Source organism: Puma concolor, chromosome A3 (assembly GCF_028749965.1).
Source record: "Puma concolor isolate L17-30 chromosome A3, mPumCon1.1.hap2, whole genome shotgun sequence".
Lineage (NCBI taxonomy): Eukaryota > Metazoa > Chordata > Mammalia > Carnivora > Felidae > Puma > Puma concolor.
The window spans coordinates 96313959-96340675 of record NC_141669.1 but is presented as its reverse complement, the minus strand read 5'-3'; the positions used below and the strand labels follow the sequence as shown (position 1 = coordinate 96340675).

Genomic DNA, 26717 nt, shown 5'->3' with positions numbered 1-26717 from the left:
TCTTCAAGCCAAAAACATAGGAGTTGTCCTTGATTCTTCTCTTCTTACCCCTCCTACATTGAGTCCGTCAACTTCTCTCAATTGCTGTATTAAATTGTTCCCCCCCACCCATCTTGTTTCTAATTCCACTGCTAGCACCTTGCTGTAAGCCAGCTGGACCACTCTTGCCTGGATCACTGTAATTGCCTCAAAACTGGTCTTGCTGCTTCTCCTCTTGTCCTTACAAACCATCTTTAGCCAGCAGCCAAAGTGATCTTTTTAGAACATAAAACAAAGAAAATGTCTTTCCATCCTAAAGCCCTTTGATGGTTCTTAGTGTAGAAATCTCAAATTTATGGATACATGATCTAGAATGCCAGTAGACCTGGTCCCTGCCTGCCTCTCTGCCACATGCCTCCCCACATGCCACAAGCCTCTGGGACTTTCTTTGTATGGAGGGGTCTTCCCATGATCTTTTCATGGTTCCCATCTCATTCAGGTCTCCATCACTTCCTCAAGATCTACCCTCACCATCCCACCCTAGCTAGAGTAGTGGCCACTTAGCTGCCCCCTATGGCATCACCCTGTTCCATTTTCATCCTGGAACTTCTCAGTGCTCAGGGCTGTGGACTGTGCTCCACCAGAGTATCATCTCCATCAGAACTGCCAACCTTATTCTGTGCTTGTATAACCTGGCATGAAGTGGGTGCCCATAAAAGTTTGTTGAATTAATGAATGAACAGATGAGGTCAACATTTTAGAACAGCCTATAAACTCAAAAGAAGTTTCTCCCAGAGTCTGGGTGGGATAACAACTGCTTGAGGCAAGACAATACCTGTCTTTGGCTATAACAGCAATTGTCAAACTTTTTAGTCCTTAGTTCCCTTTATACTATTAAAAATTATGGAGAACCCCGAAGAACTAGTGTTCATGTGGATTATATGTACAGATACTTGCTGTATTAGGAGTTAAAATGGAGACATTTTTAAAATACTTATTTCTTTTTTTTTTTTTTAATTTTTTTAACGTTTATTTATTTTTGAGACAGAGAGAGACAGAGCATGAACAGGGAGGGGCAGAGAGAGAGGGAGACACAGAATCGGAAACAGGCTCCAGACTCTGAGCCATCAGCACAGAGCCCGACGCGGGGCTCAAATTCACGGACCGTGAGATCATGACCTGAGCCGAAGTCAGATGCTTAACCGACCGAGCCACCCAGGCGCCCCTAAAATACTTATTTCAAAACAAGGATAAATCTATTATGTTATGACATAAATAATGTTTATATAAAAACAACTATATATTTTTAAAAATAAGTGAGAACAGCTGCTCTACACATATAATGCCTAGTTAGCACCAGGAAGGATTCTGTTAGATAACTGATTAGGTGGCCTCAAGAGTTTAGACCAGCCTTCAGTTTCAGCTGGAGCCTCTTCCCAGGTGTATGGGTAGAGGATCTAAGCCCGCATAAGCCTTCTGCAAGAAGAAGGTACTTTTCCCTCTCCAGTCCCCCGCTGCACATTCCATGCAGCTCTCTCTCTTCCTTTTTCCCAGTCTACTTTATTAAAAAGAATAAATAAAAAGCAAAGAATAGGATGAGTAGTAAACTTAAGGTCTGGAAATTGATTACAAACTATACAGGTCCTTTAAATATGCTTATTTCTGTAATCAGAACCATGATTCTATAAATTTTAATGCAGGGAATTCCTCTTGAGTTTTGACTGTGACAAAATGAATGTGGAAGCCTGGTTTTACAGGATTTGTTTATTCCTTTTTGTATTCATGTTGAGAAACCAAACTGGGTGTCATATCCTTTTTCTTAGGGCTGTACCGAAACCTAAGTTCTTCCTCTTTTTTTTATTTTAGAAAAATCTGCTCCCACCCTCTTTATTTTTTTCCTCTGGCTAGAGGAAATTCACACAGCCAGGATTTAAAAAAAAAAAAAAAAAAAAAAAAAGGTGGTCTCTGTGCTATTGAAGTGGCAGAGGCTCCTCTGGCTCTGGGCACGCCTCTTCCACTGTTGACGTCACACTATTTTTGTCTTTGAATAGCTCATTGACACAATCGCCTCGGAGATCGGAGAACTGAAACAGGAGATGGTGCAGACAGATGTCAGCCTGGAAAATGGCCTGGAACCCAGCGAAGCCCACAGGTGACCAAGACGATCAGGTGCCGGGCATCAGATGGGGGCTAAGCGAACCCTAGCGGCTAGGAGGACTGCCATCTCGGCTCGTCAGAAGTTTGGGAACTGGGAGTGTGGTGGCCTCTCCAGATGAAGCTCTCTGTAGGAGGTGGGAGTGGCCTAGGAACCACTTGTGTGTTTATTTTAATCACTTCGAAGGCACTTGAACTTTACAACCTCTCAATGCCTGCTGGCACCAGAACCCGGAAACCTAAAGTTCTAGCTGCCCTATCCACCTACTCACAGTGATGGAAACAATAACGCAGCAGGATCCTCCGCGTGCAAAATAGAATTCAGTGTAGCCGGTGTCAGTCTCCAGAAGGTTTAAAGGGGAGCCCTAAAGAGGATGGACTCGTTTTGCGTTCTCAGGTCAGAAAAAAAACCCTAGCACTTGTCATAGCTATTAACCTAAAATGTGACCCAGTGTACTGTAGTGCGGATGTGGTTGTAAATGATTAAGGAAAGGGGGGGCATTTTGCTATGCTGGTTAATCGTGATGTGTTGTGCACGTATCGCACCTGATCTGAGTAATTTGTAAGGGAGTGGTCTTTATCAGGAGAATAGGAGTACAGAGGCCAGGGTTGCAGTGGCAGGTTGGAGGAGGTCACTAAAACCTCATCTTAGCTCTTGGATGCTGTCATTCATTGCTAGCAAAGGTAACAGAATATAGTCACTACAAAATGACACAGACACTTGGTGCCTTGGAGCCCAAACTATTAGGTTTCCCCTCTTTCCCAGGAAATGGGTTGAGGCAGCCTGGTGTAGTGTAGGGGTGAGATTCCCCGGGGTAGGCTTTACTTACAAGTCATGAGACAGGCAGGAATCCTGCAACAGCAAGCGAACCAGGTGGTGCTGGTTGCCCAGGCAAGTTTCAAACCAGCCCAACTTGTTCCCTGCCATAGACTGCAGGGAGAGCAGGCAATTTGCAAAGAGGCACTTTGCAGCTGGAAGGGGGTGCTTTAACTCTCCTGTGTCTCTGGAGGAACTGTATTCCCTCATAGCTGTGGAAATGCTACATGCCGTCCATTTCCTTTCTTTCTCTACAAAATGTGGGGAGTAGACCACAGCTACTTGCCCAAGCTACTTGTGCAGCACCCTGGCATTCCATGATTATCCTTGACCTTGGTGGCTAATTTTTCCCCCATAAACTAAACAAATGCACAGTGACTTTTAATTAAACTCTCCACCTCACAGTCAGAATAGTGCCAAACTCTGTGGAACTTTAGCCAGGGATTTCTCTTTACCCTTTGCATTATTGAGCAAAAATTAAATTGGAAGTCCAGGTTGGTGACAGAAAGGCAAAGAAGAGAGGTTGAGGAGCTGACTTGTCCTATATCCAGGAAACGCAGTACTGCAAGATAGTCCCAAACTCTGCAGATGACAGACACCAACGGCAGAAACCAGCCCTCCATGTGTAAGGCACAGGGATGTTAGGTTAGCTAGAAGACATGAAAGTATGTCAGGTGCCATCAGAATCTTGATGTCTGACTGCAGTAGGTATCGGGGTGGGAGAGCTGGGCTGCCATTTACTCTTTAACATCTCTATGTTTTTCTTTTCAAGTTTGAGAATGACTGTAAGCATTCCACAAAAGCTATGTTTTACAAATTAATGTCACTTACTCTTGAATGCTGTGTTGGTTAACATTGAATTTGTGAAATTTCAGAGGCATTTTATTATTGGTGCTTTTTTTAGTGAGAAAGAAAGAGAAAAGGCAAGATTGTCTTTGGTGAACAATGCCTATGGTGTTTACCATGTGCCAGCCACTGTTGTAAGTGCGTCACAGCTGCCGGCTCATTGAATCTCTTAACTACCCTACGAGGTAAAGCTCCAGTATGGCCCTCATTCTACTAACGTGTGACCTGTGTGATCTGGAAAAAAGCCAGACTAATGAGGCTGTGGCTTCTGCGCTGGGGTCTTTCCCAGATTTTGTAGAAGTGTGGAGTGTTGACTTTGCTGTTAGTTCCTCTATTTTGCCCGATGATGTTAAGGTGGTCAGATATCAGAGAGGTAGGGCAAAGAGGACCTTACCTCAAGTGAAAACCCTGTAGAGAGAAGAAGCATCACCCCCCACCCCAGGGGCCTTGACTGGGCACATCCCAGTGGCTACACAGATGTACTGAAGTCACCTTCCTCTGTGGCATCCTCGGTGAGTGTGAGCTGTGATAATAGCCTCATCTACCCCAGCCACAATCACCATGAAGTGTCTATGGTCTCTTAGTTTGTTGGATGGCGGGTTAAGTGCCAAGCTGGTGCGCTAGGTGAGGAATGCTGTTCCTCTACTTGTGTTGGCTTTTGGTTGCTCCTTTGTGGTTAATATTGAAGTGAGCTTGAAATCTTTAACTTTTTTGTGTGTCATGGGTCCCCTTCTCAGAATCATATTTTAAATGCACAAAATAAAATAAAATATGTAGGATGACATAGGGAAAACAATTCTATCACAGTAGAATGATCAGAATTCTTAAAATGCATGCTTTCTATAGCACAGGTACTTCTTTATTAACACATTAAATAACAAGGTCCATCGAGCACCTGGGTGGCTCAGTCAGTTAAGCATCTGACTTCAGCTCAGATCATGATCTCACGGCTCACGGGTTCGAGCCCCATGTCGACCTCTATGCTGACAGCTCAGAGCCTGGAGCCTGCTTCAGATTCTGTGTCTCCCTCTCTCTCTGCCGCTCCCCTGCTTGTTTTATGTCTCTCTCTCTCTCTCTCTTAAAAATAACTAAACATTAAAAAAATAAATAAAAATAAATAGCAAGGTCTAGGAACTACTTTCATCTAGAAGCCAAGATAAGCAGAAATAGTACTTAGGTACCAGCAATGAAAATGTTTCGGGGTTTCTGTTGGTGACAGAGTCTCAGCTACTGTGGGAACCACTGGCATTTGTTGCCTGCATTCGAAATGGGAGGAGGTTAATTTCAAAACCAGGTTAGTGAAAGTAAAGATGTCATTTTCCTATCCAGTGGTATGTTCTCACCTCCTGACCTATCAGCATCATCTGACATGGTTGATCTATCTTCCCTTCCAGGGACACTTGCTTAGCTTGGCTTTGGGGACACCATACTCCCTCGTTTCCTCTCATCTTGCCTGCTGCTGCTTCTGATCGCCTAGCTGGTTTCTCCTCATCTCCCTCACCTCCTAACTCCAGAGCACCCAGAGCTCAAGCCTTCAGCCTCTCTTCTCCTCCCCACACCCTTCTCTTTCCCACTAACCTTGAGCAAGATGCTTAAAAATCTCTGCACCTTGGAGCACCTGGGTGGCTCAGTCAGTTAAGTGTCTGACTTCAGCTCAGGTCACGATTTCATGGTTCATGAGTTCAAGCCCTACATTGGGCTCTGCTGACAGCTCAGAGCCTGGAGCCTGCTTTGGATTCTGTGTCTCCCTCTCTCTCTGCCCCTCCCCTGTTCATGCTCTGTCTCTCTCTCTCTCTCTCTCTCTCTCACAAGAATAAACATTAAAAATATTTTTTTAAAAAAAGTCACTGTGCCTTGGTGTGCACATCAGTGAAATGAGGATAATAATAGAGATTGACTTCAGGGTGGCTGGAAAGATTTAGTGAGTTAATAGCTGTAAAAGGACTTTGTACCATGTCGGCAGCAGGTGAACACAGTATGTTGTTTATTTATTAAAAAGAGATCTCTAGTGTAATTTCATAGTTAACCCCATTCAGTTTTGTAGCTTTGATGCCCTGCATATACTGATGATTCCCAGCCTAGATCCCTAGATTGGTCTTCTTTTAAATCCAGATATTTGCATCCAGCTGTCCATTCAGCCCAACTTCTGGCATCTCAGACTCACAAAGACCAACACTGAGCCCTTGGTTTCCTTTCATAAATCTGCTTCCTCCCTGGTCTCCCCCATCCCAGTGACCATGCCTGCAGGTGCTTGGGCCTCACAGCCATCCCTCATGCCTGTCCGTCTCTTATCTCTGTGCTCCCATCCGTCTCCAAACCCTGGCAGCCCTACCTGTAAGAATCCCAATCGGACTACTTGTTCTTAGCACCGCTGCAGGACACACCTTCCCGGTGCCTCGGCTTTTACCTGTCCTGCCTTCCCTGGGCTGTTTTCTAAGCAGCATAGAGAAGGATCTGACTTTTGTCAATCTAGATCCAAGTCATGTCACTTCTGTTCAAAGCCCTTCAGTATTTTTCATTTAAAGTTTATTTATTTATTTTTGAAAGAGAAAAAGAGCATGCAGGAGGGGCAGAGAGAGAGGGATGAGAGAGAGAGAATCCCAAGCAGGCTCTGCTCAGTGCAGAGCCCAATGTGGGACTCGAAGTCACAAACCATGAGATCACGGCCTAAGCCAAAACCAAGAGTCTGATGCTTAACCGACTGAGCCACCCAGGTGCCCCCAGTATTTTTCATTTAAAACCAAAATCATCGCCATGTCTTTTGAGATGCTCCAGGCTCTGACTCCTCACATCCCCTCACCGTCTTCTCTTACGACCTCTGCCCTCTTCATCCCTCTGCTCCAGACCCACCAGCTCCTTGCCTAGAAGGTTCCTACCTCTTGGCCTTTGCACTTACTATTCCCTCTGCCTGGAATGCCCTTCCTCCAGGAAGCATTCACCTTTGGACCCTCATTTCTTCTGTCACCTTAGCTGACTTTATTTTTTTTTCATAGTACTTGTACAGACTTGACATATATGTCCACTTGCTTAAATTGTGCCTCCCAGTATGAGGAGGGAAGCTCATTGAGAGCAGAGGTTTGGTCTGTGTTCATTGTGTTTTTTTTTTTTTTTTTTTTTCAGTGCCCTAGAATAGTGTCTGGCATGTAGCATACACTCAGTAAACATTTGAATGAATGAATGAAAAATGCCAGGCCTTTGGATATTCTATAGGTATTAAAGTATCAGAAGCCTCTTGCAGAAACAAGACATTACCCTGTAAAGCAGTTAGCGGACCCCAGCTGGTACATAAAAAAATATGAAGTTGAAAATGTGTGATGAGCCTTAAGCTTGCTCCCTAGCAAAGAAGAGGGACCAGGGCACCTTTCCACTATGTGCCAGCCATGCTTCCTCCATCATATCTGGGTTATGGGCTGTTGTAAATGTCTGCCAGTAGAGGAGCATCTGATTAAATCAACTCTGTGCCCTCTGCTAGCTTTTTACCAAAAAAGAAGCTAGGAAGCCAGGAAAGAGATCAAGGATTTCTTGTTCCTGCACTCTCTAAATGCTATTTCTTATTTCCTCTTTTTCTCCACTTCATTGCCCAGAGACCAGAGTGTGGGGAAATGAAGGCCTTGTACTTTCCTCTCCCTTCCCTATGAGTTCATAGTCCATTTTCAGTTGGGGGCAAGTACATCAGGCCTGATGTAGGCCAGTGCTCCACCCTCATTGCCATCTGGACCCATCACCTCTAGGCTAAGATAAGTCTCTAAAGTTTCCTTTGTCTTCAAGTAGAATAAAGGGATCAAACAAAGCAACTTTATGAGATGAGGCTCAGGCTGGCTTTGCAGGATACCGAGGGTTCTGGCTGGACCAGGTCATTGAAGGCAGTTGTTGCCTTTGTTTTCTCTCTTCCTCTCCTTTCCCTCCCTCACTCCTACTGTCACCTTGCAGGTACACTCCAGACTAAATGGATCACTGGGGATCACTGGGTCTTGAAACTCTACCCCCAACCCCACCCCACCCCAGAACCAAACACACAGAACTCAAAAATTCCTTGGCCAGCTCTGCCCAATATTGTAGTGTAGCAGTTGGTCACCTCCACTGACTTCTTCTGGAAGGGGCTAAGTGCCCCAGGAAGTTCTGAGCTTCCCAGCGCTATGCAGTGGCATTGATACCAAAACCAAAAGAAGTTCAGACTGCCAGTCCCTGGTACAGCCCTTCACTTTTTCCACTTGACCAATGTTAGAACACGAGGTCAGAAGAGAAGCTCGGTGGCTTACAGGGTGGGGAAGACATGCCCAATGTTTCACTGCATTAACTCCCCTGACAACAGTGACCATAGCTAGCTGCTCTGTGGCCATCCGGAGCAACCCATTTTCGCTCAGTGCTGCTTTATCAAAAAACCTTTCCACTGAAATAAAACGTGATTAAGAAAAAGAAATAAGAACACAGCTGATGAATTTTCAGTGGTAAACATACTACATAGGAGCACCCAGATCAAGAAACAGAACATTCTCAGCACCCCCGAAGTGCTGTGCACCCTGAGGATAACTACTCTCTTGACTTCTGTTGCCATAGATTAGCTTTGCCTGTTTTTGAAATTCATATAACTGGAATCATACAGCATATGCTCTTTTAACCCTGACTTCTTTCGTTCGACATTTTGTATAGTATTCCATTGCACAAACCCAACACAATTGGCTTATCAATTCTACTGTTGATGGATATTTGAGTTGTTTCCAGTTTGGGGCTATTTTGAATAATGCTGCTATACATTCTTATGCATATTTTTTGGGGACATGCCTCAGTTAGGATTATAGGAGTGGAATTGTTGGGTTGTAGGATGGTTAAATAATTCAAAACCAGTAAGTGGTGCCCCCAAATTTTCCAGTCCTCCTATTCATTCACACTTCCACCAACAGTATATGAGATTTCTGAATTCTCTATTCTCCTGGTCTACACTTGGTATTGAGTGCTTTTTTATTTTAGCCATTTGGATGGGTGTGTGGCTTTAGAGCTTCTGGAAACATGATGGATGAAGACAGGTAAGGATACCTGTGTGCCGTGACTCAAGTACTGATGTTAATTCTGTGGGAGTCAGGAATGGGAACTCCTTAGTTTTAGCAGGGCATCATTTTATAATTCTTACAGGTTTAAGCTCAAGGGTAAAGTCATGGGGCATTCTGAGCCCACAGTGAGTTCATTGGATGATATTTATGGAAAGGATTATTTGGGGGAAGGAGATAAAAACAGAAGACAATCCAGAAATTATGAGAAAAGTGTAAATATGTACATACCTTTTATTATTTATATTTTTGCATATAATCTTAGATCATAAACCTGTAGCAGAAAAAACTGCCAATGAATTTCTCCCTGTGTCTTGGATTCTTTTGCTTTATGCTTTACTTTGTTCAGTACCTACATGTAGATATATTCAGCATCTCATGAATTGTTTTGGTCAAGACCATTAGCTGCTGCGTCATAAAACTAAAAATGTATGTGCAGAAATCTAATACAGCTATACTATACTCGGAGTTTTAATTATTACATCTGCATCCAATGCAATTTTCCATATTTAAAAAAATGTACGTTCTTCTCTTTTCTTTTTAAATATATGTTTTCAACTACAGTGAATTCAGACATAGAATTTGATATCAGTCCATATTATTCCTTTCCATCTTTTCCTCTTGAAAAGTCAGATACAAAGTGATCATTCTTCGTTAATTTATACCCGCTTTCTTCTGAAGATGTCAGAGAGTGTATTCACAAGGTTGTCAGGAAAAAAGGTTAAGTCATCGGATGCAGAAATCAGTTTGTATTTTGTCTTCTCACACAGTGTCTGTGTCATAGGCACTGTTATCCAGCAAAGTAAATGTTTCCTCCTTTGCCATATTAGAATGCTCCTTGTACCATAGGCCATTAGTTCAGGGTTGGGGGCTCATCTTTAGGTTCCACAGCCTCTGAGAACAGGCCACTCTTCTAGAACACATGTGTCACAAAGGTTGGTTTTCCTCCTTTCCTGTGAGCTCCTGTCTGGTTCAGCAGAACATGGGGAGCTCACAATAATCTTTGGCTACAGAATATTGGGTATATCTTACAGTATCTTAGGTACCATGAAAAGAGTGTTTGGTGTTATCAAACTCTTTGGGTTGCCTGGCTGGCTTAGTCTGAAGAACGCGTGAATCTTGATCTTGAGGTCATGAGTTTGAGCCCCATGTTGGGTGTAGAGATTACAAACATACATACTTACATACATAAATATTTTTTAAAAGTTTATAGTTTCTTCTCACACATTATCTATTTCTAAGGATTGTAAACACACATTTCCACTAACTCTTGGATATTTCAGTGCCTACCTTTCACATTCTTTTCTTTTTTAATGTTTTTTTTTTTTTTTGAGAGAGAGTATGCATGTACACATGTGCACAAGCCGGGGAGGGTCAAAGAGAGAGGGAGAGAGAATCCCAAGCAGGTTCTGCACTGTCAGTATGGAGCCTGACATGTGTCTCCATCTCATGAACTGACCTGACCAGAAATCAAGCATCAGTCAGATGCTTACCTGACTGATCTACCCAGGTGCCTCTACCTTTCACATTCTTAAATATCTGATGGCAGGGGTGCCTAGGTGGCTCAGTCAGTTGAGCATCTAACTTTGGCTCAGGTCATGATCTCATGGTTTGTGAGTTCAAGCCCTATGTTGGACTCTGTGTTGACAGCTCAGAGCCCGGAGCCTGCTTCGGATTTGGTGTGTCCCTCTCTCTCTGCCCCTCCCCCACTTGCGCTCAGTATCTCTCTTAAAAATAAATAAGCACTAAGAATATCTGATGAGAGATAGGAAAGAGAAGCTCTTTGAGTTGAGTTTAGATTGCATTCTGAAAGTCAAGAATCCTTTCATCTGAAACTCCCAAGTGATACCATAGACATAGCTACTCTTTCCTTCAGTGGAGGCAGGCCAGGTGGAGTGCTTTGGGGTCATGGGCTTTGTTCATAGTTAGAGGAGATCACATAGTGATAATAGTTTTTGCAGTAAGACATTTTCCTATCATGCCCATTGAAGACATTCTGCTATGACTAGCTTGATTCATTTCCTCTGCTAATCCCTTAAACTGTTTCTTGATTTGAAGCCACTTCCAGGTCTTTGGAATATGGTTTCAAGGAATTCTATGAGGATTGACCAACTCTTTACTTGTACTGTTATCGGTGTAGCAACACTTAAGTCCAACTTCAAGACAATTTCTTGAAATTTATTGTTGAAATAATTTAGTTATTTGAAATACCTGGACAGTAGAGCCTGCAAGGAGCACAAATTATAAACGAGTATCATATAATGGAATGAGAATATAATAGTGGAGTATACTAGATGTTCCAGGACCTGAAGGAGGAAGCAGGTAACTCCAGATAGGATGTGGTTTTAGGAAAGATGAGCTCCCACATTAACCTTAAAAAATTAGCTAAGCCTCCAGATCAAAAATTCCCCAAACAGCTGTTTAGTCTGTTTAGACTGGTGATATCTATTATATTGAGGAAGGTTTTTTTAAAAAAACATGTAAGAGTTATTTTTTTGATGTACGTTGCGGAAAAAAACACAATGCAAAATATAAAAATATTACCATGAACCCACTCCTAGAGATAGAACTGGTTTTGATTGTTTGTTAACTAGTGTATTTCTTTTCCTTGGTATGTATCCCTCCAATGTTTTTCTGTGCATTTAAATGGCAGATCATGCATGATTTTCACAGACTTACAAGGGGTTTCTGATCATCCTGAAAATGCACAGTGTGTCCTAGATATTGATTCCATTTTTGTTGAGGGACAGTGCCTTCCAATTTAGTGGCTGGCTTCCCAATCCATGGTACCCTTGGGCACATAATTTTATCAACGGCATACTCTAGAGTTAGATATGCTTTACCCTTTACAGACCTTGCCTCACTATTACATTGGTAATAGTTGATTCGACCACAAAATATCTTATTGGTCACAATGCAGTTGTGATTTAGTCCATGAAATAGCACTAGTGTAACCAAAAGCACTTAAACACTAAGAACAGCAAATCCATGAAATGCTTGCCTTTCTGTGAAGACTCGTGCATGCTACTGCTCAGGGTCAAAGGTCAGTGGGCCAAGACTTAGAGCCTGCCTGGCTCCTTCTCCTGTTTTCAACTCCAAGAGCAGCCAGGACAACAGTTTCTTTGTTTCTGTTTCTTAGTTTTACAGGACTCAATAAAGGCCCCTGCCAGTATTGTCTCCATATCTGCCCTTTTCATCTCTAGTTGGAGACTCAATGACAGGAAGTTCGTAGGCCACAGAAGTCACCAGATCTTTCTCCTCTATGAAAATGGCAATCCCTCCTCCTCCCTGGAGGCAGATGTGTGTTTTTGTTCCTGTTTCTGCCTTGTTCATTCTTTCCTCCTAGTCCTCAGTAGATAGAGGGGAAAAATCACCGACGGCCCTGGAAGTTTTTCACAAAAATCCTCTGTGGATGTGCTTTTAGAAATCCTTTTGAGGAAGCTCAGGCCCCCTCGCTCAGAGAGCAGCAGCCCTTCTTCGTGTGAGGGAACAAAACCCAGAACCCAAAATATATTAGCCTTTTTCCTTTTGGAGTTTTAGGGGACAAAAAGAGGCCTCGAGGAATTAAAATATCAACTTGTATGCCTAGGGAGATGGCATGATTCAGAGAGCTGGACCCAGTTCTATCAGTTTCTAGTGTTTTCCCTCAAGTGGGGAGCTAAGCTAGACAGTCTCTAATACCCCTTGGACTCAGGTAAACACACAGTGATCCTTACAGGGATATCCCTTCCTCCAGGCCTCCCCCATACTTTTACCATCTTGAATGGTGGGTAAAATTTCCTCAGCTCCCCTGGCAATTTTTCTACCAACTGAGAGATTAGCCAGGGCCCTGTGTGGAACCAGAATCAATTTGAACCTCCCTTTCTCTCCAGATTTAAATATTACAGAGGAGGGGTTTAATTCAGCTTCACAGACTCTAAAGAAATGTTTTAGATTTCAAATGATTGAAAGTAAGATATCATTGGACATCAACTACTAGGTATTTTTGAAATAGATTTTTCTGGGAATTTTTCATTTGCTCTATGTGGGTTGTGTGTGTATATATGTGTGTGTGTATGTGTGTGTATATGTATGTGTGTGTATATATATATGTGTGTGTGTATCTGTGTGTATAACAGAAATTGGTTCCTGTGCCAACAAGTTTTATCAGATGGATCTTTTTAATACAAGCAATTGTTTTTTCTGTCTCTCCACATAAGAAGCCTCTTCTACTAATATATTTTCAGAAACCATTGATGACAGACTCCTTACTTCTCTTCACCAAAGATTAAGGAAGCCCTTGATTCAGTTCCCACCAAGCTTGGCATGTTGGCCACGGTGTGGCTTTTGGGGTGTATTTGCTTCCCTTTTGATATATACACAAGGATCTAATGCTCCAAGAGAAAGACCATGTAGATGCAGGACTCTGACTTCAGTCTGGTCCTTAACTCTTTTTTTTTTAATGTTTATTTATTTATTTTGAGAGAGAGAGAAAGAGAGAGAGAGAGAGAGAGAGAGACCACAAGCAGGGGGAGGAGCAGAGAGAGAGAGAGGGAGAGAGAGAATCCCAAGCAGGCTCCACACTCAGAGTGTGGGGCTTGATCTCACGAGCATGAAATCACGATCTAAGCCGTAACCAAGAGTCAGATGCTCTACCACCTGAGCCACCCAGGTGCCCCCATGGTCCTTGATTCTTCAGATGATTCCTGCATTGGCCTCATGTAGCTAGAAGCCTGAGCCTTTGGGCAGTGCCATGCCCCGAGTTGCACATTTCTTGCCATTGAGGCCCATTGAAGCAACATCATGTGAAGAGGCTTTGTTAAGGCTGAAGTCTTCACATGGGCAGAATGAGGAAGGGAGGACCCTTGAGAGACAGCATACACACGGAAAGGCCAATACAGAAATGTCAAGAGCAGAAGCTTTTCATCCTTTCTTTTTCCTATCTGTAAGTGGAGGATGGCAAGCACCAGAGTCCAGGTTGGGACTAGGCCCTAATGGTCGATGGAGAACATTCTAGCCACGAGGACCTGCCAGGGACCATCTGTTGAGCTGTGCTCAAACAGCTAGTACATGTCAACCTCTTTTGTTGGAATTAAATCTCATTCCCCATGTTGGAATAAGGCTTTCTGTATTTGAGAACCTTGAATGGAGCATGTATCACTAATGCCCTGCATCAGTGGGTGTCAGCTAAAACTCAGTGTTGGCTTTTATATCCAAAGCCCACCCCTTGCCAGCTGGTGGGAGGTTGGAGGGGCTGTCCAATGAAGGAAATTCATGAGCAGTGAGGAAGGAGCTGCTAACACTTTGGATTTGTTGTTCTAGAAGAATTTGGGCTGCTTCCTTTTCTTACCCAGGCCTTAAGATGGCCAAAGGCCAGAGGGATCTTGGTAGCTGTGGTGATTTTTGCCACCCATTTCCTGATAAACACAGAGACAAGAACCTTTTGTCTCCTAAACTGGAGCTGAGGGGCGCCTGGGTGGCGCAGTCGGTTAAGCGTCCGACTTCAGCCAGGTCACGATCTCACGGTCCGTGAGTTCGAGCCCCGCGTCAGGCTCTGGGCTGATGGCTCGGAGACTGGAGCCTGTTTCCGATTCTGTGTCTCCCTCTCTCTCTGCCCTTCCCCCGTTCATGCTCTGTCTCTCTCTGTCCCAAAAATAAATAAACGTTAAAAAAAAAAAAAAATTTTAAAAAAACTGGAGCTGAGCAGCCAGATTCTATTGTTGGGCCTGGCTGAGGAAAGGCCTGGATCAGAGGTTATGCACGGAGGACCCAGAAAGAAGCTAATGGAGAGACCCCAGTGTCTATGATGTTTCTTGTTGCCCACTGAGCTTTTCCTCTTCCTCACTCACAAGGATTAGACATGTTGTTTGCAGATGACCTCCTACCCAATCCCCCATCATGCGTACAGCAGGCATGAGGTCAATGCCTGCCTGGGGTAGAGCTAGGCTAGTAAGAGAAATAAGTATAATGCAGAGTCAAATGGGCTAAGTGCCCCCAGAGATGCATACACAGTGGGCTAAGGAATTGAGTGTGCTGAAAGATTACTTGCAGCTGCAGGATGTAGGGGAAGGGACAGGATGTGACCTTGGTTTTGACATGGGGGTTGGAGCCAGTGTCCAATGGGCACTCCAGAGTAGCTTGATCCCAGGCAAGGAGAGAGATAGTAATGGCAAATAGATGCTTTTTTGGGGATCATATTTTCCCTTGAGTCCAAGAGCAAGGTGTATAAACATTAATATGGGGGAAATATCCTTATGTTTTAGTCCATATTGTCTCAGCCCAAATCCCACCTGCTGCGGCCACATTTTTTTTTCTCTTATTCTTGCACCATCTTGCCTATTCTTGATTTATCTAACACTTTTTCTTTAAATTTACTGATCTTTTACATATATATTAAAAAGTAAACTTAGTAAGTCAGTCATGAAAAGACAAATAGTGTATGACTCCACTTACGTAAGGTACTTAGAGGAGCCAAAATCATAGAGACAGAAAGTAGAATGGTGGTTTCCCAGGGTCAGGGGAGTTACTTTATACTAGGGATAGATTTCAGTTTTGCAAGAGGAAAAGAGTTCTGGAGATGGATGGTAGTGATGGTTGTACAATATGGATTTACATAACACCATTGAACTGTACATTTAAAAATGGTTAAGATGGTGAATTTTATGCTGTGTATATTTTACCACAATAAGAAGAATTGGGGGAAAAAAAGTAAACTTAATATCTCTGCCATAATTGGGAACTACACTAAATAGATGTAGCTATTAAAATAAGAACTGGGCATTCAAAATTATGCCTCCATGGACTGCCTTGGTATACCCAACATTCTTTGGGAAATGTTGTCAATTTTAATAAGCCATAGAGAATTTATAAAGTATCAGAATTAATCTACACTATCCCATCAAGTATGGTTTTGTTTTGTTTTTGAGTTCTTTGCTTTGTAGCAGGACTACAGCTCTTTGTTAGGGAAACAGGCAGTATGACTCTTAAGCCATAATTAAGTCCTGGACAAAAGCATCTTTGGAAGCCAAGGCTCTGCTTTTGCTGTTTATTTTCATTTTCTTGTGTTTTATTGATGGGATCAGCATCCTGTTATTATAATTAACTCCATCGACTTGTCATGATTCATTCTATGACTGTTTATTAGACATCATGTAAACAAGGAAAAACTATTAGTTTTCTTAAAAGCTGGGAAGGTCCACCAAAGCTCAGGCTTCAGAAAGAGCATTTAGTCTTCCTAAAGTTTGAGTTATCAGGGAGCACTTTGCTGGAAATCCAGGTAAGACCTGGATGGAGCCTGCCACTCACCACTTCAGATCCAAACCTGAGGTGGCCCTTGTGGGTTACTTAGCTCTAAGTGCATGACCAGGATTGGCATGGAAGCAAGCAGTGAGTCCCCTGCCAAGAGAGAATCACCTTCCATACCTTTGTAAAGCCTGATATAGGAGACCAGGGGTGGAATCTGGGTCCAGGAATTGGGGAGTAGAGAAGAAGCAGGCAAAAGCCAAAGGCCAAGCTGTATTTTAGAAGGTCCTGATAGTCCTTCCTTCAACCTCTCCTGCTGACTTGGTCATCTAATGCCTCCAGATGTCCCAGTTTACAGGGCCCATTAATTCTGTAAGTGGAAGCAAACAGAGTACCTAGATAAAATATAAGAGTGGCTTTTCCACGCAGGTAGCTCTCACCCGTACCAAATTCCATGGCAGACGGGACAGTGTTTGTGCAGAGGCATACATTCTCACACATGCAAAAATGCAGAAGGGAGCCAGAGAGAACCATAAGAAGTGGTGTATGAGAGCCTTGCTCGATTAGAGTCACTGCCTGCTTTACTTAATTCTAGAGGACTTGCCATTGATTCTATGAGATGTTTTTAGAAGTTGTTAATTCACTAAAGCCATCCCCTTTTTAGTTGAATTATGATCTACCGGTCTGCTTTAGAAAGAAAAATTCATAGCACATTTTTAAGTATTTAATTGTAACAGCTTTTGTCTTTAAAAAATAATCAAGGATAGCTTACAACAGATGTTGATGTAAATTGTCCATTTCAAAAATATAATTGTTTAGCTTAATGAAGGTGTGTTTTCAACGCACACAGAGGGGGTTTGGCTTTTCTTTTTTTTTTTTACATTTTTATTTATCTTTGAGAGACAGAGCACAAGTTGGGGAGGGGCAGAGAGAGAATGAGACAAAGAATCCGAAGCAGGCTCCAGGCTCTGAGCTGTCAGCACAGAGCCTGATGCGGGGCTCGAACTCACAAACTGTAAGATCATGACCTGAGCTGAAGTCGGATGCTTAAACAACTGAGCCACCCAGGCACCCCAGCTTTTTGGTTTTTGTGTATACTTGTTTTGTCCCCATATCCTGAGGACAGAGCCATCCAGGAGGACACTGCATCTGTGCTGAGACCCTCTAGTCAAATGGAATGTACCACCTTGTTGATAGTAATAACTTGACATTATGCCTCGTACCTAGTCCCTTTAGGCTTCATTTTTGCTATTCAACAGCTGAATTAGGATTCTTATGTATAGAAGGTTGTTAACTATATCTACTGCACCAGTATTTTTTTCCACAGAGACAACCTACATCAAAATCTTATGTACTTTATATATTGCTTTGTTCTCTATGTCATTTACTTGAAAAGAGACTGGACTGTAAAGTCAAAGTAAACACACCTCCTATGTGATGGTTGGGAGCCTGGTCATTAGAAGCTGCATTGATAGGTTATGCCACCCTCTGGAGTTCTGGATTGAGACAGGAAAGGACATCATTTGGAAATTCTGCTGCAAATTATTGGTTTCCCTTAGGTGAATCTGAGATCTGTGCAACTTAATAAAACTACACGTAGTGTCTTTCTGCCTGTCCTACATTAGAATGTGCTTTCTGGAGTCATTTATTCTTGCTCCTGTCTAGGTTACTAACACTTGGCCCTGGGAATGAAGGGAATACAGCCAAGTAGAAAGGCACTCTCATCCCACACTCAGAAGAGCTTTAAATTGGGTGTGACCACAATGTAGCTAGTGCTGGAGAGTCCTGTCTCCCAAGTGGGTGTAATATCCACTGGGCTGCTTCAGAACCATGAGGTCCCAGTCAGTTGGATTGAGGGCAGATATAGTATAGGAGTTTCCCAGAGTTTGTTCTCTGCCGCCAGAGGCACCTTACGTTTGTGGGGCATTCTGGGGTTTGCCCAGTATTTTCACACGTGGCTGTGGGTCTCACTGAATCCATACCTGAGATCTCTCTCCCCGTGAAAGCAAGCCTAGATGCTTGGAAATAGTAGTAAGAGTTGAATACATGAATTTTATACTCAAAATCCCAGGGAGATGGTAGATATTTTCCCTAATCTATTATTTTGAGAAATTTCAAACATTATAGGCAAGAATAGTATTGTTCACCTGAATGCACCAATTATTGAAATTTTGCCACAATTTCCTTATTTCTATATCCCCCCCCTTTTTTTTGGAGGGGAATGGGGTGCTGACCATTTGACACTTACTTTCCAAAATTTTCATGCTTTGACCCTAAATTCTGCAGTTTGCATCTCTTAAGAGCAAGAACATTTTCCTACATAAATAAAATTACCACAGTCAGGAAATTAGACATTAATACAATATTATCTGTTATATACCCTTATTCAAATATCTCCAGTTGTTCTTTATAGCTGTTTTTTATTGATGCCATATGTGATCAATTCTGTGTACTCAATAGTTATCATGTCCCTTTATTCTCCTTTTATTTATAATAATCCCACAGTCTTTAAAAAAATTTTTTTTGTGACATTGATATTTTGAGGAGTTTAGGCCAGTGGTTTTGAAGAAAGTCCCTGACTTTGGATTTGTCTGATAGTTTTCTCTTGTGTAGATTCTGAACACATTTGGGGGCAGGGAGATGACCCAGGGGGTACTGTACCTTCTCAGAGTATCACATCTGAGGCACATGATGTCAGGTGTCTCATTGTTGGAGGTGTTCATGCTGATCACTTGATTAAGATGGTGTCTCCCAGGGGTGCCTGGGTGACTCAGTCGGTTAAGCGTCCAATTTCGGCTCAGGTCATGATCTTGTGGTCCGTGAATTTGAGCCCCGCATCAGGCTCTGTGCTAACAACTCAGAGCCTGGAGCCTGCATCAGATTCTGTGACTCCCTCTCTCTCTGCCCCTCCCCAGCTCATGCTCTGTCTCTCTGTGTGTCTCAAAAAATAAATAAAAGTTAAAAAAAAATTTTTTTTAAAGATAGTGTCTCCCAGATTTCTCTATTGTCAGAGTACCTTTCCTCTTCATGATAAGTAATCTGTGGGGTGATATTTTAGGACTGTGAATGTTCTGTCCCCTAATAATCTTTCACTTACTGATGTTAGCATCAGTTTTACACCTATACTGTGATGGAGAGGTTATTTACCACTTGCAGATTAGAAAGACAAAGCTCAAAAGAGGAGATGGGTCTTGTTTGCTGGCCATCCCACCGTGACCATGCCATATGAGAATCTCCTGGATTATATCATACTGGTTTATCTTTTATAAACCGCTCATTCTTTGCCACCTCCCCACCCACCCCTTACCCCTACCCCCACCCCTGATACATGCAGGCAGACATCTGTTTTAGGAATCAGTAGTTTCTATTCATATCTTCAGTTTCTGTTTCAGACTGAATTCCCTAAAAGCAGAGCCTGAGATGCAGATTCTTGTGTTGTGATTTATTGAGACAGGGTTTCAGGAGCAGCCTGTGAAGGAGTGAGGGGTGCAGTCTGGGACGAGCAGGAAACCAGGCAAAGATATGGGGGTAGCTGGAGTCTAGCCTCAGCCTGATCCCACAGGGAGTTCTGCAACATGAATAGCAACCCCAGAGTTGTCCCGCCTACAGGCAAGAAGGCCATTCCTCTATGACCTGCATCAGCATGTCATTAGCAGAGCGTCTCTCCCTGAGGAGGAAGTGACTTTCTGGGTATGCCCAGAAGAAGGGAGAAAGCTGTGAGCTTTCGGCAGCCAGTGCTCATGGCAGCAGGGACATGGGTACCTGGTCTTGTAAAGGGGGACTGGGCAGGACACCAACAGCGTGCAGTGCAGATTCAACATTTCCCACATTAGTTCTTCCCTAAATGTTGTCTCTGATAAAAGCTAATGTCTTTTTTTCTTTCTTTCTTTTAATCTCTCTTATTTTTTTAAGTTTATTTTTATTTTGAGAGAGAAAGAGAGCAGGGGAGGGGCAGAGAGAACATTCCAAGCAGGCTCTGTGCTGTCAATGTAGAACCCCACGTGGGGCTTGAACCCATGAACCGTAAGATGAAATCAGGAGTTGGACACTTAACCAACTGAGCCACCCAGGCGCCCCTCTTTCAACCTGTTTTATAATAATATACTATAAATCTCAAAAGGCTGTTAAAGAAAAGTGTTAGCTTAGTCATAGGCAAAGACAAGATCTAATTAATGGTTGCTCCTTTATGAAGCCCCATGAATCTTATTCACTGTCTTCCTGACTGGGCCCTAGATTTTTAGGCTGAGGTTGGTTGTCAAAACAAAGACTCTTTAGCTTATTGAACAGCTGAGGTATCACAGGATGTGCCCTTCTAAGGAAGATAGAAGCACCAACATATTTACTCACAGCACATGTGAGCGTTAGGATTGCCGTGCTAGAGACTGTAGAAATTTGCTCTTGGTAAAATATTGCCAACCCGAGATGGCAGGGATGTAGGGTTTATTTGGGTTTGGAGAATTCTTTCAGTGGCATGTTACCACCCTCCTCCAAACCCCAGTCCCCCCTCCCCCAAAAACCCACCCCACCTAATTGGATCTGGGTTCAAGTGCACATTTTGCTCTTAGGTCTCAAGCAAGTGTTCCTCAGACTGCAGCATCAGTGTCTCCTGGAACTTGTTAGAAATGCAGAGCTCCAGCCCCCAAGCTACAGAATCAGACCCTCTGGGGCTGGAACCAGGAATCTGTAGCTTTACAAACCCTAGGAGATTTCTCTCTTAGGCTCCAGTGCCAATCCAATGCTGTGGTTGTAAACTTGCCTGCAAGTTGGGTTTGCCTGGGGAAATTTTTTAAATTGTGATTCCTGGGTCCCACCCCAAAAGGTCTGATTTATTTGATCTGGGGTGCAGTCTGGCCATCAAAACATGTTGAAGCTCCCCAGGCGATTTTAATAGTCAGCCAGCGTTGAGAATCTCTGCTCTAAAGTGGCCTCATTTACCTCATGTGAAAGGAATTTTAACACCAGCTTCATTTTGAAGAGGGTGTTCTTATAGCTGCAAAGATTCACTTCAAAATACCTGGAGGCCCTGAAATGGCATTTGCAGAATGGGAAATTGCTCTTTTTTGGCCCATACTCTCCCATCTGGAAAGTTGTAGCAAAGGTATAGGAAAACTTTCTGGGGAAACAAAATGTAAATCTTGAATGGAAGTATGATATTCTTTAGATCTGTACAAAGTCAAGAATGTGCAGAGAAGACATTAGGATGGCAGTCTCTGGCCAGCCCACACGCTGTCCTTGTGGGTATGTTACTGAGCCTGCTCACCCCAAAATGATTGCCTTAGGTTGGCTTCTTCTATATTCAATCCTGCCTCTTAGGAGTGGTATGCCCAAAAAAGCACATTTTTTAAAACATTTTTTCACTCTTGCCTACAATGTGGCTTTATCTCCATCATTCGCAATGTTGAAGACTTCATTCAGGCCACACATTTAGGTTTCTTGGGGTTTAGATGTTTGAAGACCATTTGAACCCCAACCTGAATTTGGCCCTTCAAATGTGAGTGATCAGCTCTGATATTTTCCACTGGCCACTCCTAGACTGGTGTTGATGACCAGCTCATTGAGAGGCAGGGCGTGATAGAGGGAAAGAGAGCCCAGAGCCAAGCACCCTTGGATTGGAATTTCTACCTTCTCACTCTCAGAGGCATATCCTTGCCTTGTACAACTTACTCAAGCTGTCTGGGCTTCCCTGTCCCCTTTATTTAAAAACACTGGATCCCTGGTACCTGCCTTTTGGGGCTGTTTTACAGGAAATGAGAGAATTTTTATAAAGGGATGGCAGACAGTAGAAACCACATAGATAAAGCTCTCCTGTGTTCATGATCTTACTTGTTACCTGCAAAGTTGGAGGAACACCAGACCTCTTGAATTTCTGGCTCTGCCATTTCATGGCAGTTTATAACTCTGGACAGCCCAATACTTTCTTGGATGGGCCTCTGTTTTCTCATTCATAACATGGGGATTAAACACTCAGTCACAGGATTAGTGTTGGGGCTCAAGGCAACTATGGAAATCAATATGACATCTTTTTATTGAGATTTCATTCACATATCATACTTTAAAGTGTATAATTCAGTGGTTTTCAGCATATTCACAAAGTTGTACAGCCATCCATACATCTTGGTCCAGAACATTTTCTTTACTTCAAAAAGAAACTCCATACCTATTAGCAATCACTACCCATCCCATCCCTGCCCCCAATCCCAGGCAACAATAATCTTTCCGTTTCTCTATTTTTGTCTAGTCTAGATATTTTGTATAAATGGAATCGTACCGTATTTGTGTCTAGCTTCTTTCACTTAGCATGAAGTCTTCACAGTTCATTCCATTTTGGAGCGCGGATCAGTACTCCATTCATAAAAAAGAATGAATATTATGGCTGAATAAAGTTCCATTGTATGGATATACCACATTTTATTTCTCCATTCATTAGTTGATGGAAATTTGGTCCATTTCCACTTTATGGCAATTATGAATAATGTTAGTATGAAGAATTTTATGAATAGCACAGCATTCGTCAACTGTGAAGTTTTATTACAAATAATATTAGTAATAAAAATGCCTAGATGTGTGAAAAGAAATGAAATCCAATTCATTCGGGTGGAAAATGAGTGTGCATGAGTGAGTGTGAATGTTTTATCTTTGCTTTTAAATTTTTTTAATGTTTATTTATTTTTGAGAGAGAGAGAGAGAGAGCGCACAAACAGGGGAGGGGCAGAGAGAGAGGGAGACACAGAATTCAAAGCAGGCTCCAGGCTCCAAGGTGTCAGCACAGAGCCCAATGAGGGACTCAAACTCACAAACCATGAGATCATGATCTGAACCAAAGTTGGATGCTTAATCAACTGAGCTGCCCAGGCACCCCATTTTTGTCTGTGCTTTTAGAGCATGTCATGCTTGTGCTTATGATAAATCTTTTGGGGCTTTAGGACCTCATGCTACCATATGAAATTTAGCATTGAGGGTTCTGTGCTCAAATTGTGAAATGGTTTATGCCAGAAGACAGACCCAACAGCATTCAGGATGTTTAGAAGCTTTTGAAAACTGTGTTAGAAATAGAAGGTCTGTTGGATCTGTTGAGTATTCTGTTTGATACTGTAGATACAGAGTGAAAGCTAATATGGCATCTGCCCTCAGAAAGCTTTCAGGCTGGAAGGAAGACACGTGAGGTGGAGATGAAAAGATGGGGTATGTGCGGCGACAGGCGTAGCCTAGAGACTGCACAATGGTCTCCTTGGCAGAGAGACAGGGCAGCAGCCATTTGACACCTGCCAATTCTCTTTCTCCTAGCATGGTAAGACACAAGGACGATGGCTATTCTGAAGAAAAGGATGTGAAGACTTGTCCCTGGGACTCTGGCTATGACAGCCTCTCCAACAGACTCAGCATTTTGGACCGGCTTCTCCACACCCACCCAATATGGCTGCAGCTGAGTCTGAGTGAGGAGGGGGCAGCCGAAGTCCTTCGGTCCCAACCTCCAGGGGTAAGACTCAGAATCTCAAGGAAACAGTTTGAGACAAGGAGGGCTGCTGCTTTCTTAAAGAGAAAGACTTGGAGTTCCAGAAAGTTCTTTCCCAGGCTTTATGGAGCATGGTGTCTGGTGCATACCTGGGTTGCAATGCAAGGAGATTGTGGAAAGTATGGAGGCAGCTCCAAGGAAAAGAGCCCCTTCATGGTTTGTCTTTCTGTCTTCATCAGCTCAGTTACCCAGGGAGGTCTAGGACTCAGCAGGATAACAGGGCATCTGGGCTGACTTCTTGGGCCTCAACACTGAGAATGAGCCTGGTTATAGGGTCTTCAGTTGCCCCTGCTGTTTTCATTCTGAGCCTGGGAACCCTGCCAGGACCTAGCCATCCAACTTGGGACCCAAAGTTCAAAAGTTCTGTGTCCGTAGACTTGCCTACTCTGGCTGCTGATGTGTAATTCTCTTTCTCTTTGGGCTTCCTCAGTGGCTTCTCATGGGGCTCACTGTCCAATTATGTTTCTTCTGCTACTTCCTACCCAATACCAATCTCTTAATCAAGACCACTCCATGACTCTATAGTGGTTCCCCCCAAAATGTCACTTGGTGATTGGTGTATCTGGTGCTGTTCAATGTGGTTGCCACTTGCCCTGTGTGGCTGTTTAACTTTACATTAATAAAATTAAATTAAATTTAAAAACTCAGTTGCTCAGTTGCACTAGCCACATTTTAAGTGCTCACTAGCCACAGATGGCTGGAGGCTACCATATAAGATGGTGCAGAATATAGGATGTTTCCACCATCACAGAGATTATATTGGAGGTCACCTGTGTACAATGTCTACTTCCCAAAAAAGGGTAAATACAATAAGTCACAGATAAAGTAAGACTTGGAACAACTCATGACAAGAGATAGAAACTAAGAAATATATGGAGAAGCAAGAAGAAGAAACTCCATGGTAGCTGGTTGACAATATTGTAGCAATTGAGCACAAAAACAAACTTTTGAGTTTCCTATCAGCAAGAGCCTGTCTGTTACCATTTTTTGACCTCTAAGTGAGTCTTTGTTTCAACAGACAGAAACAGACGGGACTGTTGGAACATGCTCAGGGTGACTAGGCGCAATAGTTGATCATCTTTGTGGAAAATTCCTTGGCCAGCACACCAGGTTGTTGCCTGTAATCTGGGTCTGTATGATCAGACCTACGTCTGTGGGGCCCCCTCTTTTGGAGGTTGAGTTGTCTGCTCCTGCATTTCTGCACAGAAATTCTGGAGAGGGAGGTTGCCCTGTTGTTAGGCAACAATTCCCTACTCTGCCCAGCTTCCCTCCCAGTGTTGGGCACGTCCATTCCTGCTGAGACTTTGTGGGGAACAAGTCAGGCAGGATGTTCTATCTGTCCACCTACTTGATCCCTGGACAGGACCTGCCTGATGAGATGGGGCAGGCTGATGACAGGCTGAGGACAGGAGAAACACAGATTAGGAGAGGCCACAGTGCACCAGGAGCAAGAATGCTGAAGAGAAGGAAAAGCAGGTGTGAGAGGAAAGGACATTTGAAAGTCTGTCCATGGAGGCATGGGTCCTTGGGGTGCTGCCACCCTTATTCCTATGATAGAAATTAGCAAAGTTTCTGTAAAGGGCCAGAGTATAAATATTTTTGGCTTTGTGGGCCATACTGTCTGTCACAACCTCTCACAATCTCTCGCAACCCCTGCCTTGTAGTGCAGACACGCCCATCGACAGCATATAAATGAATGACTGGGATTTTGTTTCAATAAAACTTTATCTACAAAAACAGGTGGCAGGATAGATTGGGTCTACAGGCCAACTTTACCAACCCCTGCTCTAAAGCTGCAGACATTCAGGAAATAAGGTTGTACTCTCCCTGAACCCCAAGGCTCAGGGAGATTCCCAGCTTCACAAGAGAATAATACTTCGATTCCACCAATGAGCAGCGCCCTCCCAGCCATGCTTTGGGCTTTTTTTAATCCCCCTAATGTTTAGGAAATATCTGTTTCAGTTTTAGGGTGTCCCAGAAACATTGACTCCCAGAAGTGACTATTACATGTATTCTATTCTATGACTGCCTCCCCATGGGTGCTGGGGGACCAGAGAGAACTCAAAGGTCTTCCCAACTCCCTCCTTAAAAGACACCCAATCCCCATAGCCACCCTCTCAACCCCATCCCCCACCCCCCACCCAGATAAAGTTTCTTAGGAGCTATTGACTAGATATACAGAAGGAAGCGAAGATAAGGTTAAATAATAATAATAATAATAATAATAATAATAATAATAATAATAGTCAGGGAACAGAGACCATGGTGTCCAAATGCAGAGGAAGAAGTGGCTAAAGAAATAAGACAGGATAGAATCCTTGGAGAAGTACCGTGTACTACAGAAGGGAACCAGAACTCAGCCGGCTGCCCCACTGCATGCTCCAGGGAGCACTATTTGATTTGTAGCCTAGGTAATCAGTGCCCCCTGGAGTTGTGCAGTGCATAGAAGTACATGGCGTACTTGCCTCTGCAGTGTTGGAAGCCAAGATGGTGGCCCGAGATCAGCACTGGGATTTGGGCTGGTTTAAAGCACGCATCTGAAACTTTTGGTGGGAATGCTAACTGGTGCAGCCACTCTGGAAAACAGTGTGGAGGTGCTTCAAAAAATCAAAAATAGATCTACCCTATGACCCAGCAATAGCACTGCTAGGAATTTACGCAAGGGATAGAGCAGTGCTGATGTACAGGGGCACTTGTACCCCAATGTTTATAGCAGTAGTTTCAACAATGGCCAAATTATGGAAAGAGCCTAAATGTCCATCAACTGATGAATGGATAAAGAAGATGTGGCTTATATACACAATAGAATACTACTTGGCAATCAGAAAGAACGAAATCATGCCATTTGCAGCAACGTGGATGGAACTGGCAGGTATTATGCTAAGTGAAATAAGTCAGAGAAAGACATATCATGTTTTCACTCATATATGGAACTTGAGAAACTTAACAGAAAACCATGGGGGGGGGAGGAAAGGGGAAAAAATAGTTACAGAGAGGGAGGGAGGCAAACCATAAAAGACTCTTGAATACAGAGAACAAACTGAGGGTTGATGGGAGGGGGTGGAAATGGATGATGGGCATTGAGGAGGACACTTGTTGGGATGAGCACTGGGTGTTGTATGTAAGTGATGAATCACGGGAA

The 26717-nt window shown here is 43.2% G+C and overlaps 1 protein-coding gene across 11 annotated transcripts in view; it reads left to right on the top strand.

Annotated features, from left to right (window-relative positions):
• The window catches only part of RIN2 (Ras and Rab interactor 2), a 225342-nt gene that overhangs the window by 157364 nt on the left and 41261 nt on the right, over positions 1-26717 (top strand). For 6 of the 11 annotated variants that reach the window (XM_086701579.1, XM_086701583.1, XM_086701580.1 and 3 more), the window contains 2 exons: positions 2031-2131; positions 23347-23539. In XM_086701579.1, coding sequence (XP_086557705.1) covers positions 2031-2131; positions 23347-23539 — 294 coding nt within the window. The other 5 variants (XM_086701587.1, XM_086701585.1, XM_086701586.1 and 2 more) reach the window with 5 other exon arrangements.